This window comes from Aphelocoma coerulescens, chromosome 2, assembly GCF_041296385.1.
Source record: "Aphelocoma coerulescens isolate FSJ_1873_10779 chromosome 2, UR_Acoe_1.0, whole genome shotgun sequence".
In the NCBI taxonomy this organism is placed as follows: domain Eukaryota; kingdom Metazoa; phylum Chordata; class Aves; order Passeriformes; family Corvidae; genus Aphelocoma; species Aphelocoma coerulescens.
The window spans coordinates 98,824,243-98,844,410 of NC_091015.1; the positions used below are offsets into that span (position 1 = coordinate 98,824,243).

Here is a 20,168-nt window from a genome sequence, read left to right on the forward strand (position 1 = left end):
CCTGGAGGTATTTAAAAGATGTGTAAATGTGGCACTTGGGGACATGGTTTAGGGGTTCATTTGGCAGTGCTACAGTTAATGGTTAGGTTTGATTATCTTAAAGGTCTTTTCCAGCCTTAATCATTTTATGATTCTATGAAAACCAAACAAAAGGATTGGGCCTTCTTGCTTGTTGAAAGAACCAGTTTCTTATTTCACTTACAAGCTCTTGGAGAAGATGACATCATCCCTGCAGAGCTGATAAAGTTACACCGGTGTATACATTGTGAATGTAGAATGGCACCAAAGGCTTTGATGCTTTGCAAACTGCAGTTGTTTATATGTTATTTTTTTTAGTTTTATAGGGGTTATGCCTCTGTCCTTTAGCTGTGTAGACTAAGAGGGCAGCTTAACCAAGCCACACAACTCTTCCCACTGTAAAAGTTGCTTTCAAATTAATTGGCAAACAAAAGCACCATGAATAAAACAGAGCTTTGTTCTTCGTGTTTCAGAGTTTTTGATTGTAGCTAGCTCCCACTAGAGAGTGTGAGCTATGTGAGACATTTGCATGTAGTGAATGAAACTGGAAGGATGAGCAGCAACAGCTCCAAGGTAAGGCTCTGTTATGTTATTGTGGTAAAATAGCGGTTAAGCTCACACTGAAAATAAATTAGTTCTTGTTGTAATTTGCAGTAAAATCAATTCCAGAGAGAGAGACTAATGGCTGGGGTTTTTTTTCCTTGATTGTGTTGTTTACTTGTTTTTGTGTTTTATGGCTGTGCTACTGTTTTCTTTTAAGTCAGTGAAGAGTGTGGTAATTATAGAGGAAATATATGAAGTGAGAGACAGGTATGTCTTCATACTAGTTGCTCAAAATGAATGCTGTTTTTATCAGAGGGAAGAGTTTTCCATTTTATTTGAGCCAGATACTTTGTAATGAAGTTAAAGCGGCTTTATGGAAGGGAAACCTATTTTATTCATCATCATTACTAGTTAACATGATGCTTTTTTTAGTGTAAGGTAGAATATAATTAATTCTCATGTCAGAAGAAAGCATATACTTTTGTTTTGAGACTTTTGAGTCTCAAAACAAGTACCAAAAGGCCATGTTTGGAAAGAGGGGATGAGCTTGTGATGAATGCCTTGATCTAAGGCTTGCTCTTTCTGAATGTGCCAGAAGCTTGCTGTGTGACTGTGGGTTAACTACCTTAGAGGGTTGCTTCTGCTGTGGGAAGTGTGATTCTTCCCACTGTTTTAAATTTGCTCCTAGCTTTGTTCCAAACTTCAAGTATTGGGCATGTTTTTCCACGTGAAAACATTAAAACTCTTTTCAACTTTTAGTATAAAAGGTGTCTACATGTAGCCGTGCTCCCTTCATAAACCACATCCACATTCTCATTTAATTCAAAACCATTAATCAGTGTAATCAGTGTGCTTATTGAGGATTATTTTTTTATTTATCCTTTTTTTTTTTCTTTTTTTTTTTTTGAGAGAAGTTCTGCATCACAAAGTTGGGAAGTCCCTAGTATTGTAAGGTGCAAGTATGGTGTTCCTGCACCTTCTGGGAAATATTAAACCAGGTAATCCATACAGCCTCAAGGCATATTCTGTAATAGGGTATTCCAAGTTACTTTGTTACAGGCAGCTGCAAGGAGCATCTGAACTCAACCAGGAGGGTGTGAAGGCTTATCTGTGGTACAAAATGTTACATTAATTAATTTGGGAATGGAGAGCTGTGTGTAGTCTAGGCCAGTTTGTACGAGCACACCCCTCAGGACCAGATCTGCACAATAGCCCTGGGCTTCTCTAAAATAATTTTGACAGCATAATCTTCAAAGTAGCATCTTCCTCTTCCTCGCTAATTCTCAGGATCTAAAGGAGAGTTCTTCCATGATGCATGGGTTTGGTGGCAAGTCTGCATCAGACGCTTCCAAACAGCCGGTCCTGGGCTGTTTTGACAGCTTGATGCCCAGTTGCATTGCCAGGAAACCCAACCATTTGTTGTGAGGTAGATTGTCAAAATGATCTATGTTACAACTGCTGAATGGGGGCTGGAGTACACACGAGACTGCTCTGAAGCTGACAAATTCCAGCTTGGCTGATGATGACATGTAATTACTTAAAGGTGCCATGTGCATATGTAGGTCTGTAGGTGTCTGTGACCATTTCCAGTATCTTTTTTGCAGGCAGATCCACTTCTAATCAATTAGATAGACTTCTGTAAGTCCAGTCAAGTACTGCAGAAAGCCATGTGCAGTCTTAGTGGGTTTGACCCATTTTGCCTATCAGAACTGCTCTTGGTGATTTATTTTGGTCATTCAGACTTAGTTGTTTTTTTTTTTTTTAAATGTTGGCAGAAAGCACTGAAAACAAGAGCCCCAAGTGGGTTAGTTCATAGGAACTTCCATGCTTATAGCAAGTACAGGTACTTGGTATTTTTTTTTGTGCATAGAAGAAAGTGATAACTAATGTAATTGATCTACAGTAGCTAATGCCAGGTGGTTTAAGGGATTACTGAAGTGATGCAGTGCCCAACCGGCACATGCAGGCATGTTCCACAGCAGAGTGGGGGATTACAGCATATGGGAGGGGTTTCTGAGATGAGGAAATCCCAGGGAAGTGCCAAGACCTGCCAGGAGCTGGCCACTTGCATGAGACATGGTGGGATGGGTCCTATGACTAGAATGGATGGATACAGGCTCCTTATGAAGGACAGTAAGGGACACAAGGAGGGGGTGTTACCCTTCAGTCAATGACCAGCTGGAGTGCATGGAGCTCTGGCTAGGGGTGGGTGAGGACACAATGCAGAGTTTGTGGGTCAGGATTAAAGGGAGGACATTGTAGAGAGGGTCTGCTACAGGCTGCCTAAGCAGGAAGACCAAGTAGGTGAGGCCCTCTATAGACAGACAGGAGAAGTCTCACGTTCACAATCCCTGGTCTTCAAGGGGGAGTTCAACCATCCCATTACCTGTTGGAGGGACAGCGCAGCATGGCAGAAGCATTCCAGGAGGTTCCTAGAATGTGTTGATGATAACTTCTTTCTCCAAGTGATAGAGGAGCTATTGAGAACTGCTATGATGAGCTTTGTTCTCGCCAACAAGAAGGGACTGGTGGGGAATGTGAAGCTCAAGGGCAGCCTCAGCTCCAGTGGCCATGAATTGATGGAATCCAAGGTCCTTGGGGCAGCCAGAGGGATGTACAGCAATCTTTCTGCCCTAGACTTCAGGAGAGCAGGCTTTGGCCCCTTCAAGGACCTGCTTAGTAGACTACCATGGAATGAAGCCTTGGAGGAAAGAGGGGCCCAGAAAGGGTGGTTAATATTCAAAGTTCACTTTCTTCAAGCTCAGGAGTGATGCATCCCCAAAAAAAGGATGCCAGGCAAAAACACCAGGAGGTCTTCATGGATGAACAAGGAGCATCTGAACAAATTCAAACTCAAGAAAGAAGCATACAGAAGGTGGAAGCAAGGATGGGTAGCCTGGGAGGAGTACAAAGAAATTGTCCAAGCAGCCAGGAATTGGGTTAGGAAAGCTAAAGCCCTGACAGAATTAAATCTGGCTGGGAATGTCAAGGACAACGAAAGCTTCAGGAGGTACATCAGTGATGAAAGGAAGATTAGGGAAAATGTTGGCCTTCTATGGCAGGAAACAGGAGACCTGGAGTCCCAAGATATGGAAAAAACTGAGGTGCTCAGTGACTTTTTTACCTTGGTCTTAAATGGCAAATGCTCCAGCCATACCACCCAAGGTGCACAAGGCAAAGGCAGGTACAGAGAGAACAAAGAACTGCGTATTGTAGGAGATCAGGTTTGAGACCATCTAAAGAACCCGAAGGTGCACAAATCCATGGGATCTGATGAGATACATCCATGAGTCCTGATGGAACTGGCGATGAAGTTGCTAAACCACTATCCATTGTATCTGAGAAGCTGTGGCATTCTGGTGAAATTTTCACTGTTTGAAAAAGAGGAAACATAACTCAAGGAACTACATACCCGTCAGTCTTACTTTGGTGCCCAGCAAGATCATGGAGCAGATCCTCCTGGAAGTTATGTGGAGGCACATGGAAAATCAGGAGGGCATTGATGACAGCTGATGTGGCTTCACTAGGGGCAAATGGTGCCTGACAAATTTGGTAGCCTTCTGCGATGGGGTTCCAGTGTTGGTGGGTGAGGGAAGAGCAGCTGGCGTCATTGTGCAAAGCATTCAGCAAAGTCACATACAACATCCTATTCTCTAAACTGGAGAGATGTGGATTTGATGGACGGGCTACTTAGTGGATAAGGAATTGGCTGGGTGGTCTTGCTCAAAGAGTTGCAGTCAGTGGTTCAGTGCCCAGGTTGAGACCAGTGATGAGTGGTATTCCTCAGATATCGGTAATGGGACCAGCACTGTTCAACATCTTTGTCAGTGGCATGGACAGTGGGATCAAGGGCACCCTGAGCAAGTTTGCTGATGATACTCAGCTATGTCATGTGGAGGGAAGGAATGCCATCCAGAGGGACCCTGACAGGCTCTGCTCCTGTGAGATGCCACCTGGAGTACTGTGTCCACCTCTGGGCCCCCCAGCATAAGAAGGACATAGATGTGTTGGAGAGAGTCCAAAGGAGGGCCACAAAGATGCTCAGAGGGCTGGAGCGCCTCTCCTTTGTAGACAGGCTACAAAGTGGGGTTGTTCAGGCTGGGGAAGAGAAGCCTGCAGGGAGACCTTATAGCACCTTCCAGTACCTAAATGGGGTGTAAGAGAACTGGAGAGGGACTTTCTACAAGGTCCTGTAGTGATAGGAGAAGGGAGAATGCCTTTAAACTGAAAGAGGGTAAGTTTAGATTGGATATTAGGAAGGAATTCCTTACAGTGAAGGTGGTGAGGCAGGCTTCCCAGAGAAATTCTGGATATGTTATCCCTGGAAGTGTTCAAGACCAGGTTGGATGGGGCTTTGGGCAGCCTCGTGCAGTGGAAGTTGACCCTGCCCATGGCAGGGGGATGGAACTAGATGATGTTTAAGGTCCTTTTCCATGCAAACCATCCTATGATTCTATAACCTGTACTGAGTACCTACTGAGACCCTAATGAACCTATTTATATAATAGATACTGCATGGCTGATGTCTTTAAACATACATGTTTTATTTGTTCTTAAGTACAAAAAATTAGTCTTCCAATTCCTAGAAATATTTAACTGCATTTGATTTCTAAGCTTTGAACTCTAATTATGAGCTTTATTGGTCCTTTATGTACTCTTTTGAATGCTCACTCTTAAACAGTTTTGCATTTCTTTCAGGCTAAAAGCATAATTAGTTTGCTTTGTGTTTGTGTTCTTGAGTATCATGATCCTCTCTTGCTATTTCCCCAAAGTATTCCAGTCTTTTTTTTTCCCATTAGGGCATCACCTAGTCCCATCACCATCCACCTGCCTCCATTAGGGCATCACCTACCATCCACCTAGGTACCATTTAGAGTCTGTCCACTATAAAGGAAAATAGATCAGGAGTTTCTTATTAAAGCCTTTTGTTTCTACTTGTTTTCTTGATGAACTTTGAAACGGTGATCAGAGTGTAAGAAAGGAGTGAGTTTCATTGAGATATGGCTCAATGTAGTGTTGCATTCATTCTTTCCCCACAAACTTACTATTTTACTTTAACTGCATTGAAGAGTGTGCAGGTTTTTTTTGTTTTAGTGTTATTCAGATGTTATCCTAATAAATTCAGAGGGGGTTTTTTTGTTTGCCTGTTCTAGTCCAGACAACTCTTTTAAAGCTGAGAGTTGAAACTTCTTGGCAGCTAATCAAACAAGGAAGAAATGACAGATTAAAAAAAAAAAAAAAAAGAAGCACAAGTGCCAAATAAATTCTGCTTAAGGGTAGAAAATATGACTTGAGAGCCTTTGTGCTTTTATAAAATCTTGAAGTTAAGAAGAGAGTCTGCAGGGTACATGTATTTTCACCATTTTTTCAGTGTTCTTGTACTGAGTTTCATTCTCATAAACTTTAATCTTGCTCTTTTAATGATATCCCAATTGATGTTTGGTTTAGAAACCACAAAGCTTTTAAGAGGCAGTCTAAGTATTAGGAAGAGTTGATGACTGTACTCATTATAATATTGTTAATAGATCAGATCTTTCATTTAAACCTCCAAGGTTCAGGCTATGTCTGAAAAATGATTCTGTTGACAAATGTATGATGTTCTCTTTGATAGTGCTTCCATACTTTATTTTCTTTTGTATTTCATGGAAACCTGTTGTGTGAATGTGTTTAATGTATTTTCTTCTATCTAAACCTGTGGGTTTGTGCTAGTTTTTTAGTTTTTGTTGTTATTGTTTTTGGGTTTTGTAGCTTTTGGACACTTGATCAGAAGCCTCTGAGTCAAAGTTTGATTATAACAAGACAGTTTATCCTGGGCTTCTTAAATCTTTTAGTGTCTCAGTCTGACTCTCATTAGCTGCCCATCTCTTTTGGCCCTCAAAGGTTTGTGAATTTTACTAGAACTGCTGTTGTTTCGGAACTGTTACCTACTCCTCTTTCTCTGAAGCTGTCTTCTTTTCCCCAGGACCTTCCTGCTCTAGGTTTGCAAATGGCCTGGTATTTTGTCCTTACTTTCTCATTTTTCCTTAGTTTTGATTTTTTGTAGAGAAGTGCTCATGAATGTAAATAACCTCTTCTATCAAATACTGATTTTAAGTACATCCTACCGTAGGACTGACATTTCAGCTGCTCTCTTTTTAAATGAGTGCTGATGTGGGTCATGTAGATGGAAATGCCATCTGCACACTAGGTTATTGTTTGGTATCTTTCTCTTTGTGGTATATTGTCTAGTAGGTGTTCAGCCACTTACGGCAATGAAACCACCCCAGCCAAAGATGGGTGATTGCTTACTGTGTGCTTTCCTGCATGTCTGTAAATTGTGTGGGTGGTTCTGACGTAGTCCAGTATTTTAGTTTTGTGATAGTGAGCAACCTGTGGTGTCCCAAATGCAATTAGAATAGCAATGGTGCAACCCTTGGAACAACCTGTCTGTTTAATTGCTCAGACAAGGTGGAGGATACCAAGAGAAAGCTTTTTCTCGGAGTTATGTGTTAAGAATAAAAGGCTGCAAGCTATATGTTCATTCTGCTACATGGCTTCAACAATCCTTTGTGTTGGTGTTCAGTTTGCAGTTTAATAAGAGATGTACAAAAGACAGATGGAGTTGTCATGAAGTAGTTACCATTTTTACCTTCCTGGACTACTGCTTACCTTTAAAAGAATGACTTCTGCGATTTTAACTCTGTGCTTCTCCTACACACAGATACACACACTCTGAACAAAAGATTCCTCAGATGATAAACTCCATTGAAGCTAATACTCTCCCTCCTCCTCCTCCTCTCACTTTTCTTGACCTATCTCCTTCTTTGAGATTATTTCCATTTCCTTGGATACCTTCACAGTAATTCCAGCCAAATGTTAATGAGAGCTTGTCAGCTGTAGGCATCCCCTGTGTATCAGCCAAAAAGCTGTATATACTTTCAAATAAAGGATCCTGTTTTTATGGCCTCTCTCCTTTCTGTTCAGCTGAAGATGTCCTTAACCGTGAAGGTGAGGAGAGCTGGCTCTTGTTCTTCTTAGTTAGGAAAAGCTGAACACAGATGGGGAAAGGGATTAGAAAAATCTAGATGCCAAAAAGTTTGAATAGATGCAGAGGTAAAGTTATGCTCATGCTATAGGTTTGTTATGTTTACTGTGAGAAAAATGGTTTTTTTGAGTTAAAGAGATGAAGCTTTTTTTGGTCTAAATCTGACTTTGCTGAATTCTGTTGCCTGAATTTGGTTTGCATGTCCTCTCAAATTTAAATAATTTTAAATGGTAGAATTAGGTGTGTTAGTTCCCCATCCCACATGCTTTTTTCAGTATTTTTATGCAGAAATGCAATTATTTTTAATTTTTTTTCAGTTTGGTTTTTTTTTTAGTTAATATTAAACATTGCAGTAACACTAAATGAATTTGGCTTTCTTGTTTCATGGCTATTGACATTTTGAGCAATCATACACTTTCTAACAATGGCTGTGTGGCTGCTGTTGGAAGCCATGGTGTCACACTTGGATGCAGATACTGTAATAAATTCTAAATTGCTCCCTGGGGAGCACTGTCTTAAAGGGAATTGCAAAGCAAAAGGTCTGAGAGTCGGTGACAAAACTGCCCAAGATTAGCAACAGGTAGGCATCCACTCATTATGTGTTCCCTGTGGTGTGTTGTCTGTGTTTGAGACCCCTGAAATAGCAGCTTCAGAATTTTGAACTCTGAACTTCCTTTTGTTATTCTTAAGCCAAACCCATAATATTAATATAACAGCTTTCTGTGTTTGTTTTCAATGTCTTTGTTATTTCAGCAGAATATTTTTATTGGCAGTGTATTTTTCCAGTGGCTCTTGAGGATCTAATGTGGCATTTTTGTTTCACTTCACGCACTGTATTACCTGACCCCAGGAGTATTTTGTGGCGTCTACCAGACCAGAGATAAAAGCTGCAGTTTCAGACTAGGAGTGCAGACTATGTTCAAAATACCACCATTTCCATGTCTGAGTAGCAGTTCCTTTTAAAGTGATTGTGCTCCTACATCCCTACGCCCAGTTGTGCAAACCTTTGGATTATCCTTTGTGTGGAGGCATGGCTTGGTCAATGTGACTGCGCATTAGCTCTGCAAAGCAAATGTAGTTTATGAAGTAGTTTGATAATGGCAATTACTGTGCTAAAAATAAATCACATGTGCATTAGCATTAATAACTACTCCTACAAGATATGCTAATCACTTCTAAAGGGCTGAAGAATTCGGGAATGCTGCTGTACATGCTGGATTACTTCTTATAATGTAAAGTTTAAGATCTAGGAAGTTATTAGGGGTCTTTCCACCAACCTCTAAATGAGTATGGAAGAGCGAGTTTGCTAGAGTTCGGAAACCTGCTGAGCTGTGAGCATGGATGACTGAAGGTCACACAGTTGCTATCACCAAAAATGACCTTCTGTATAGCCCCTGTGCCTGACCTTCCTTTTAAAACTTTGACCTCATGGAAGTATTGGTTTAATTGCAATTTTAAAGGATAGGTTTTTAGGTTTTTTAAGAAAATACTTTGATTTACAAAATCAGCTTTATAAAGGAGAAAGATATGGGGGAAGGAGTGTAGCTTTGTTTCAAGTAGTTGCAGTGGAGTTACTTGGCACACAGGGCTTTTAGATCAAGATGTGATGGTGTGTGGGGTTGCTGTCATGCTTGAAAATGATAGTAGTTTTTTGTGTTCACTGCTAATTTTGGGCACTAACATGTGTCTTACATACAGATTATTTGCTTTTCTTTCATCTCACTGATGTCAAGCTTTTCACCCAAGATGAGTTGTGTGACATCAGTCCTGGCCTCAATGCTTTGTTCTTTCTCCATCATATTGCCCAAAATGATGATGACATGACACAGACCAGGTAGCACTCACTCACATGAGATGGGAGAGACTGAGGCCCTTAGCAAGAGAGCAGTTGGTTGTAACTCTAAAGCCAGATGAATAATTATGCTGGGTTTGTTGTGATCTGTGGGATGCAACTAGACATTAGTCCATGACAACTAACAGTGACAGCAACACTGTTTCATTTTAAAGGGCCACCAAAGGGCCGCTGGCCATGTGCAGGTACAGAAAACCTGAATTTGATGATCTGCAATAAAATCTGAAAAGCATTAAAATACGGCACATTCTGAAAATAATGTGATCATGTGTGAAGCTTGGCCTTGGAAGAAACACTATTAGATATTAATTTCCACCAATCAGTTTGTACTACTTTGCTTAGAAATAAAAAATACTTTTGGGCTAGTGAGTAGGAAGAGCTGCTTTTTCTTCTTTTTCCTGAGGAATAATTGGTTGTCTTAAAGAAGGGAGGATACGACAATGCAAAAGGAAAACTGAGACTTGTTTGCCTTGGTAACAGGATTCCCATTGTGTTGAAAACAGCTGAACCAGAAGGGAGAATGTTTAAGAACTGCATAGCTTAAGTGTGTGAATGTGTCAGACTTGTGATGTGTAAAGCCAAACAAGGCTTTGGATTTAGAAAGGGAAAACTGAGTGTAAAAAAACTTTGCTTTTCATCAACCCTACTCTGCAGAGCATGCTGTAGGTGATTAAGGAGCACACCACCTCTAGTAAGAACAATTGTAACCCAATCATGTTTAAATGAAAGATGAGCTAAGACATTTGAGTAAGATAAGGGTTTTCAGAGACTGTGCCAAAAGCTAGAGTTGAAGAGGGATTTTTATTTCTGCAGCTTGATACTGGATTACTCTAATCTCTCCCTCTCTCACTCCCTTTCTCTTTGATTTTGGAAACAACCAAATGAACAAAATAATCTGTCCAGTGAGTCTAGCTCAAATTACTGGAAATCTGGTGAGAGCTGGCTGTGGTTCCAGCTAGAGACTGAAAAGTTGAGTGGTTTTGGTGATTTATATTAACACCAGTAAACAAGAGTGTCCTCTTATACTGTAGGGCCCTTTGTCCTGTGAATGTAATCCTTGATTACTGTCTGAACTTCAATTTTGAAGGGTGCTTACTTTTATTTAAATACAAGGTAATATAAAGAGGATACTTGGCTATTCTTGGCACACACTGGCTGCCGACTTGGTAACACTTTCTTTGCATTTATCATAGATTAGTTTAGGTTAGAAGAGATCTTAAAGATCATCTAGTTCCAACCCCTTGCCATAGGCAGCAACGCCACCCACTAGATTAGGTTGCTTAAGGCCATCCAACCTGCCTTGAACATTTTGATGGATGGCACATCTACAGCTTCTCTGTTAGAGTGCCTCACTACTCTGAGTGAAGAATTCCTTCCTAATACCTAATTTAAATCTGTCCTCATTTAGTTTAAAACTCTTCCCCCTTGTCCTTTCACGATCTACTCATAAAAAAAGCTGCTCTCCCTTTTATTTACAAGCACTCTTTAATACTGGGTGGCCTCAGTGAGGTCTCCCTGAAGCCTTCTCTTCTCCAAAGTGAACAACTCAGCTCTCTCAGCCTGTCTTCACAGGAGAAGTGCTCCAGCCCTCTGACCATCTTCATGGCCTTCCTCTGGAATCCTGTGATAGGTCCACATCTTTCTTAGGTTGAGTACCCCAGAACTAGATGCAGTACTCCAGCTGGGGTCTGAGATAGGCACAGGTAGAGAATCACCTCACTCGACCTGCTGGTCATGCCATTTAGAGAGATTTGTTCAAAATACATTCTTCTGAATGGATTCCTTGGAGGTGAGAAAAGAGCATTTCTCATGATTGTTTGAAAAAATACAACTCTGTGGTCTTTGAATAAACAGGGAAGAGGAGTATGGCTTGTGGGTCTGCTGTGCCTTTTTGAAAAGACAGGAGGGTGCATCTGCCATTTCCCCCCACTTAACCTCTGCCAACCTAGTGCTGCCATGGGACAGAGACATTAAACCCGAAGAAAGCCCACTTTGTATGTATACTAATCTATCAAAGCCTTCTGGAGGAAGAGAAAGCAGATTTGTAGGAGTTTCTTTTGGCACAGTAAAATGTGTGTTGCCTTTGCATTGAATTGCGTACCTCGTGGGCTTCTTGAGTGAGGAGACTGGTGTGTGCGTGGAGCCGTGCAAGGGTGCGTGAGGAGGAGCACGCGGCAGTCCTGAGTGCGTGGACAATGGGAGTTGCTCTGTTCTTCTCTCCTCACACGCCTCACCCTTGGTTTCTTGGTATTTCTCTTGGATTGTAAGAAGCTAAAGGCAGTAGATGAAAACAATGATTGAATGCACTTTTTTTTAAAATTTACTGTTATTTCTGTTACTTCAGTTAGTTTCTGGAAGTGGCAGCAGTCATTGGCATCAGCTAACTGGCTGATCATCACCTTTTCGTGCTGCTCTTCTTTTTTCCCCTGCTGTTCTTTGCTCCTTTTGGTGATGTACTTCAACTGTGAAATTCAAAGAAAATATGAGCTTTCCTGTTGCATGGCAACAAGGATTTCTTTATGAAGAAAAATGGATGTTACCTGTTTCTTTTGGTCAGTGCTTGAGAAGAAAAATCATCATTGGTGTACTACTATCGATCTATTTTGAGTCTTCTTAAGCTTGATAGTCTTGTAATATGAATTATTTTGGCCCCACAGGTCGAGGGACTAGCCACTACTAGCCAGATTTGGTTACTTGAGACAGAAGATGACAAACTGAGCTTCTGCCCTATTTTGTCGATTTACTGGTAGCTTATAAGGAGCACTTGCATGAGTGGGTTGCTTAGCTTTCTCCAACCTGTATGTATTCACTTTGCAGATGGGTGTGTTGCTACTGAGGGCTCTCCATGTGCTTGTGAGGTGGGAGTGACCCTTGAGTCAGGGCCAGGATCAAGCTCTGCAGCTCTGACCTTGTTATGCTTTTTCCTGGTTATAATTGAAGCCAGGACACCCGTATCCTTTTGTGTGGTACAGTTTCACTCTGTAATGGGGGAAATGGCAAAAGGTGAAGGAGTAGGAAGCTCTGCTTTTAAATATGCTCATATTTAAACTTTTTATCAAATATTTGTTTGCTTTTGCATAATGAATTGTGCTCAACTTCTCGAAGTGAAATTTTAACCAGTGTAGATATAAATATATAACAGTCTAAATATTGTTTGTAACCTTATGATCTTTTAATGTACTTCCTCATCAGCTGTTTTGGATGTGTCTGAACGTGTCTGTCAAATTCAGGCAATTGTTACTTTTTTTTAAAACTGCAGGGAAAAATATCTAAAATGCATGCATAATATATATCCATATATATATATATATATGGAACTGTTGGGATGGTGGTGTTTAGGTTTGTGTGCATGGTGCTTTCACGGTTTTCCATTTGTGCCAGTTTTGGTTGCAGCATAGGTACTGTAGTAGTGTATGGGCAGTGTGGATCAGTTACCACTGTGTGGATACCAGCTACGATCTGGAAAAGTTCAGACATCCCTCTGTTCTTCTAGAGCTTTTATTACAGAAAGAGTGGTTTAATTTAGTTGCTTTACTTGCATTTCAGGCTGTTGTACACAAGCGTCTGGTTGTCTCACTGTTTCTGGTCAGTTACAGAAAATCCGTGAGTAGCTAGTGAGGTCAGTGCTGCTTAAGAAGCTTTTTCCAGGTTCTCATCTTGTCCAAACAGACAGCTATAAATCAGTGAATCAGCACCTAAGCAACTACTACTTCTTGATACTGATCTTGTCATGACAGAGTACAGATCTTAACATTTCAGTATGAAACTGAAGATGATAGCTAGCACATCAGTTACATTTTTAATGAGGAAGACCTGCATGAAGACAGCCTTATTCTCATGGCTTCCTTCATGTAAACCCAGTGGATAGGTCTGACTATCCACAGCTGGTGATTCTGACTAAAGCACTTTTTTTGTTGACTGTTACATATGTTTTTGTTTCTTCACTTTTGTGAATGAGACTACTCCTAGGTAGTCCCACTCTTTGTAGAGACGAGAAATTTCAAAAATTTCCATAGGGATTCAAAAATATACCATGGATGTTTTCCAAAGAAACTGTTCATTTGAGAAGATAAGAATGTAATTGAAATGAACACATAGGTTTTTGTGTAGCTTTGTGATATCATTTAATGCTTATGCTTTAATCAAAAAACTTAAAATCTTGCAGAAGACTGGTGATGGAGTAGCCCTGTGTTTGACTCAGAGAAGTAGCATTGTTTTTGTCCCATTTGATGGTGCGTATTTCTGTTTATGGTTCCATGACACATGTAGTATTCTTTTAATGTGACTATAGGGAAGAATGGAAAATTGCTGTAAGGCCTACAGGATGAGTTCCATTTGAACGACTTGTATCGACCTTTTGGCTCTTCTTGGCAATACCGTAAAGTGCAGTGCAAAAAATGATAAACAATTTGAAGGGATGGGTTAGAGATTTTTAGAACAAACAGCTCTGTAAGATTTTGAAAAGGTGTTGGAGAATCTCACCTTTTGGTAGTAGTGTAAATGAATTATGCAGTTTAATAACAACAAAATGCAAATCATAATTTTGGGACTAGTAAGGAATACTGAACAGTTAAAGAAAATTATGAAGAAAAAGGTTAAATAAAAACAATTTCTAAAAAGCTGAATATCAGTCTCATTCGTGATGATGTAAAACAGCTCAGTTAAATGTTCTTTGAAAGATTGTTTGTATGAATTCTGCCTTTTGATTTTCCTAAGAGAAGATGGTTTTTAATAAGGATTTCAATATGAATTATGATCAGTGGGAGAAACATGTAATGAATGAACTAGATGGGGCTATTTGTGAGTCTCCAGAGAGAGGACAAGTGATGTGTAGCAGATATACGTTGGGATTAACGTTGAGCAGAGGGGAGGGACCAACATCCTGAATTGTTACTAATAAGCACTAATGAGAGAACATCAGCTGTCCTTTGTGTTGAAAAATGCAGGCAATTTACTAATTAAAAATAATTAATGAAGTGGCTTCTCTTTTTGTATTCTGTCTGTAAAATATGTGTGCAAGTGAAACTTGGAGGCAGAGTAGCAAAGTGATCCTATATAAGGAAGATTTTAAGAGTTGATTGCCTTAATACTTACCTTAACTTAAAAGTGTTGATCGCTTCCATCTTTGTGTGTACACATGAAAGGGAAGAAAAAAACCCCAACTTTTTGGCAAGACTCAGCATTAAGAAGTGGAAATAAAAGATACTGCCATTTCTCTCATTACCATAACTCTTATTAACAAATACAGCATGCAATGTACGGTGCCTTAAAGCCCAAATGAATACCATGTTCAGCTGAAACTATGAAAATGAGATGAACATAGGTACAATGTACTATTCTTATTTTTTTGTCCATAAAGGACTTCCTGTTCCCATAGTGCTTTTTGTACACTAAAGTCACAAGATATTAGTAAAGCACAACTTCTTTTCCTTAATTATGCAGTATAAATGGAAATTGTGGGCAAATATCCTAATCTCCATAGAGACAGCACAACATTTATCTAATTAGTAGTTTGCCTTTTGGCATTACTTTGAATAAATTAGCATTTCATTACATACCCTGAACTACTTCAAAAAAGTTTCCCAGAGTAGTATTTAGTCCTTCTTTTCTAAAGCGTGTATTTTGAATTAGTATAGGTTAATAATATCCTTTATAACTGGAAAGAGACAGAGTAGCAATACTGTTGTATTTTTAATATTAGAGGGTTGTGCTTGCAGGTTCTTTGCTTTCTTTAATCCCCAGGAATCAGAGTAAAATCTTATGTCACCTTATTTAATGGCTTACTCCTTCACCAGGGAAAAATCCAAAAAAGAAAAGCAAAAGAACCAGAACAAGTTTGAAAAACAGCTTGACCTCCTCTCTCTACCCTTTTTCCAGAGGTTGAACTTTTCTTTCAAGGTGCAAACAGTACAAAGCATAGTGGTGTGGACTAATCCAAAAGTCGCACTCTAGTTATAAACAAGCTTTTCTACCTTATTTCCAATTCAGCTAATCCAGAATACACTATTTGTCTTCTTTTATTGTATGTGAATCAGTGGCAGGAAACCAGGTGACTAAGTTTAGGTATTGACTGCCAGATAAGATGAGTGGCTGCTTATTATGCTTATCCTGAACAGGTCCTGGGAGTCAAAACTTTGATGGGAAATTAAAAGAGGTAATTCATCAAGGATAGATTTTAATTGATTTTCTTTCTAAGTGTTAAAAAGAGCAGAAATAAAAATCCACGGAAGTGATAAAGGGTGGTAATTTCCTTTCCTTGAGTCACTGGCTGTTTCAGACCCCTGCTTACCCCTTCAGAGAGTCACTGGCTGCCCCCTGTGGCAGAAGACTGGCATGAAGTATGGTGTTAGATACTCAACTCTTCTCAAAGTGGCCTTTGCAGCAGGGATGTATGTATGGTTACACCAACATTGCCATGGTTGCTTTTTGGTAGACAGAGGCATGCAATGAACATGCAAGTTTGTTTTTTGTGAAATCCAGAGAAATGAAATGTCTTCATTTTGGGTACTTTGATCATGACACTCGGCCTGCCGTCAAGAGACAGGGTACGTGTGTCTTGGAGGGGGAAAGGGTCTTTGCACAGGAGTTAGCAGGTCTCACTCACTGAGAGAGCTTTAAACAAGATTTGAAGGGGTGAGGGGATAAAATTACGATCACTGAAGACAGACCTGGAGGCACAATGCCACTGTTTGAGAGACAGTGTGTTAGTGAGGTCCTTTGGTCTGCTGTCTCGTTAGTGGAAGGGGGTGGAGATCCATGCAGCACCAAGGGTTATTGATGTGCTAGAAACTGCAGAAGCACCTGCAAATGCTCATGCAGGAATTGGAGCTTCTTCCCCTGAAAAGGCAGCAGGATTGATCACCCAAATGAAATGCATCTACACATATGCATGCAGCATAGGCAGCAAACAGGAGGAACTGGAACTCATTGTGCAGCAGGAAAACTATGACATAGGGGGTTGGAGGTAGGTGATGTTTAAGGTCCCTTCCAACCAAACCATGCTATGATTCTATGACAAGAGGAAATGGCCTCAAGTTGATCCTGCAGAGGTTTAGATTGGATATTAGGAAAAATTTCTTCACTGAAAGGGTGTCCAGGTGTTGGAACAGGCTCCCCAGGGAAGTGGTGGAATCACCATCCCTGCAGTGTTCAAAAGGCATGTGGATGTGGCATGGAGGAACATGCTTTGGTGGTTAACATGGTGACGCTGGCTTAACAGTGAGACTTGATGATCACAGAGGTCTTTTCCAGCCTTAATGATTCTATGTTCTGTTTGGCTGTCAGACCGGATTTTGTGTCTAGTAGCACAACATGTCTGGAGGTTACAATATTTGTGAACTTGGGACCAGTCACAAAAGGACCCCCAGTGCAGTGCTGCACATGAAGGTCCCAGAAGTGTGTTCAACTGGACTCACTGATGTCTTTTTTTATGCTTCTGGGCTGGATTTTCTAAGGAGATGTTCACTTACCTCCCTAGTGGTGAGTCAGGACAACCCTGTACATTCACCTGCCCCTTGGTAAATGTTGTCTTGTTCCCCTGTCCTGGGAAGGCTTTTTTACTCATTCTTTGTTATTTGACACTGAGTTATGTCATGGTGAGAGAAGAGCTCATGTTCCTTTCTAGCTCTTCTCCCAGCTTCTTTTGTTATCCCTCTCAATCCAGTAATTATTTTGTATTCCTGGTCAATGGGTTAGCTAGAGTTTTGTAATGATTCTTCCTAGATCTCCTACTGTGATGAGTACCCTGCAAATAAAACCCCAGAAAATTTCTTTTCTAACTTTCATCAAATCTGGCTCTTTGTAACAACAGCTGGAACAATTATTGGAAAACTTGAAGGTGAAAGAATACAGAAGAGAAAAAAAGGTAGTTTATTAATTGTTACCTCCCTCCCTCTTAAGCATCATTGCAGGCAGGTTTCTGCACTCAAGTCTGGTCCTTGGTTACCTCAGTACCTTTGTAGGAAGCTGGCACAGGTTTCCAGTCCTCCCCCACCCAGTGCCCAGGAATGTTCCCCTGCACCCTCCAGGGCCAGTTAGTGCCTGGTCCTAAAAGCAGAATACCAGAAAAATCTGTGACTTGTACTCGCCCTCACCGCAGGACCCCAATGCTTGTCTGCCATGTTTTGCATTGTCCCTTGGCTGTATCTGTCCTCATAGGAGCCATTCAGTAGCTCACAAAACAGCTCCTTCTTCCTTCTATTTTCATCCAGAGGCCCAGAAACTCTACTTACGACTATACTGTAAGAACGAAGAACAGTCTTTTATATCCTAGATACATGTTGAAATTAACTTCTCTTTCTGTATTGCATTTTAAAGGCACTGTGCTAAACCCCTCTCATCTTCTTCTGTATGTTCAAATAAATTTCTCTGTTTTTTAGTTGTATTGATACTCTTGTGAGCAAGTATGGTCTAGGGAACATGGATCTGGGATTGCATAAATTGCCAAACAGTACTCTTTTTTCTTATCTGCTCCCAACATAAAGTTTGTTTTAGGGAGATGTTGTCTGGGGACCTGGAAAATGGGAAGGCAATGTCAGAGATATGTTAGAGAGAATGACTGCTCTAATCTAACACTCTGAATTTTGTTCTACAGCTTGATGACTGCACCCTGCAATTGTCTCATAATGGTACCTATCTCGATCTAGAATCCACCCTAGCAGAACAAAGAGATGAATTAGAAGGCTTCCAGGAGGATGCTGGGTAAGTAAAGGTTTACTAAATATTTTTAAACAAGCATGTGGTTAACTTCATATGTTCAGGTCAGCATAAGAACAGAAAAGATAAGAATCTTTCCTTTGTATGCCCGTATGTCTGCCCCTTTGTATGATTAAGAGTTTTATGACTTCTCTCTCTATGTTCACTCTTACAGTTTCTTTAAAAGAAGATGACATACTGTAAAGAAATCTATGAATATGAATATCTTGATTAGTCTAATAAGATTTTATAGTTCTTTGAAACTTGATAAATGAGGATGGTTTGTTCAGAGAACACTGAGATCTTTCCCATGATAATAGTCATGTAGAGGCTTATATTGGGATGATGTTCCTCAAGTTATAAACTCAATTTATTTTGCCTTGATATTTAAGTTCTCCATTTATATTTTTGAAGTAAAGACCTTTAATGATTTCTTTTTTTACTCCTGGAATTGATTAAGCTAGCCCAAGGGATGGAGGTGCATGTTGTTTTTTGAATATTCTCCTCTCTTGCTTTTTTTCTCTTACTCAGTTCTTGCTGGCACACATGGATTGCTATGACACAGCTTTCCATAGTCATTTCTTAAGAGAACTGAAAGTGAAAGCAGAAGTTGGCATCAGTGTGTGTTTGTGTCAATGCACACAGACAACTTCTTTTTTGAAGAAATTTCCTTTTCTGGATCTTTCAGGCAATTGTCTTAGTTAAGATGTAAAATGAACAGAAAGTCTAGATCTATTTTTGTCTTTCTGGTTACGATACTGGCCTGGATAGTTGCGATTATTTTATGGGTGCGTTTTGGCATGGACTTCACATGTGAGAAATGCAGCTGTGTCAGAAGGAAATTCATAGAATCACAGAACATGCTGAGTTGGAAGAGACACATCAGGATCATCGAGTCCAACTCCTGCCCCTGCGCAGGACACCCCAAGAGTCAAACCACATGCCTGAGAGCAGTGTCCAAACGCTTCTGGAACTCTGTCAGGCTGGTGCTGTGACCACTGCCCTGGGGAGCCTGTACCAGTGCCCAAACACCCTCTGGGTGAAGAACTTCTACCTAATAATTAATTGAATTTTGAATTGGTCAGAGTTTGTTAACAGCAGGAGATGCAGCCCTTGTGCTTATACTCCTTCTCCACTTTTTCTGATTGCAGTCTTGCCTTTGATGAATATGTCTTACAAATTTAAACTGTGCCTCTGAAGATGATTTAATGTGGAGAAGAATTTTAAATAATATGTTCCAGATACTCACGTGTGTGCATTTGTGTATGTCTTATTCACGCATATGGATTTGGGGCATGTTTTGCAACCATTGCAAGATGAAACTGTTCTATTAGAAACCACTTAAAAGAGAGGTCTTCAGTAGACAGAGTAGCCAATACAAGCTGAACTGAGCCTCCTTTCCTATGCAATAGGAGTGTTGAGTGTAGAAGCTGATATGGTCTTCAGTTTTATGCAGAGGTGATAAAAATCACTGCAAAGAACAGCAAATTCCTATTTCCAGGTAATTTTATCATGAGTTGAAAACAAGTAATATGAAGGAAATTTTTTTTTGTTTTTGTAGCAATATGTTTTGAGTTTGTCACCTTTTTTCCCTTCCATTGGTGTCTCAGTGATAATTTTGATAATTTTAACTTTGCTAGTTTTGACACCCCACAGTAGCAATTTGACACTGCCAAGCAATTTGGCAAGTGAGAGATCACTTGGTGCTTTTCCTGCCAAGACTTTGCTCTTGAAATGGCAATATCCACCTTGTTTTATTTTCATGCTCCTTTTGGGCATGTAAAATCAATGATACGAATTGTTCCTGAAATATGATTCTAATTTTCTCAGTGGTGGCTGTCCTAGGAAAAAAAAAACAAACCAAAAAACATGGAACTGCTGCTCCGTGGAACTGGAGTTTTGTACTGGCAAGGATTCAGATGGATTTCTGCATCTTATTTTTGTCCATGTTTTGTGAGAGAAGAGAATATAAACAATAACAACCAGAACTTTGGAAGTGTGTGGGATAAGCTCCTCTGTAGGACTTAGCATTGTTAC

The 20,168-nt window shown here is 40.2% G+C and overlaps 1 protein-coding gene across 8 annotated transcripts in view; it reads left to right on the forward strand.

Moving 5' to 3' along the window:
- The window catches only part of FHOD3 (formin homology 2 domain containing 3), a 378,731-nt gene that overhangs the window by 21,048 nt on the left and 337,515 nt on the right, over positions 1-20,168 (forward strand). For all 8 annotated transcript variants that reach the window (XM_069004140.1, XM_069004136.1, XM_069004132.1 and 5 more), the window contains exon 2: positions 18,031-18,137. In XM_069004140.1, coding sequence (XP_068860241.1) covers positions 18,031-18,137 — 107 coding nt within the window. The remainder of the gene's footprint in view (positions 1-18,030; positions 18,138-20,168) is intronic.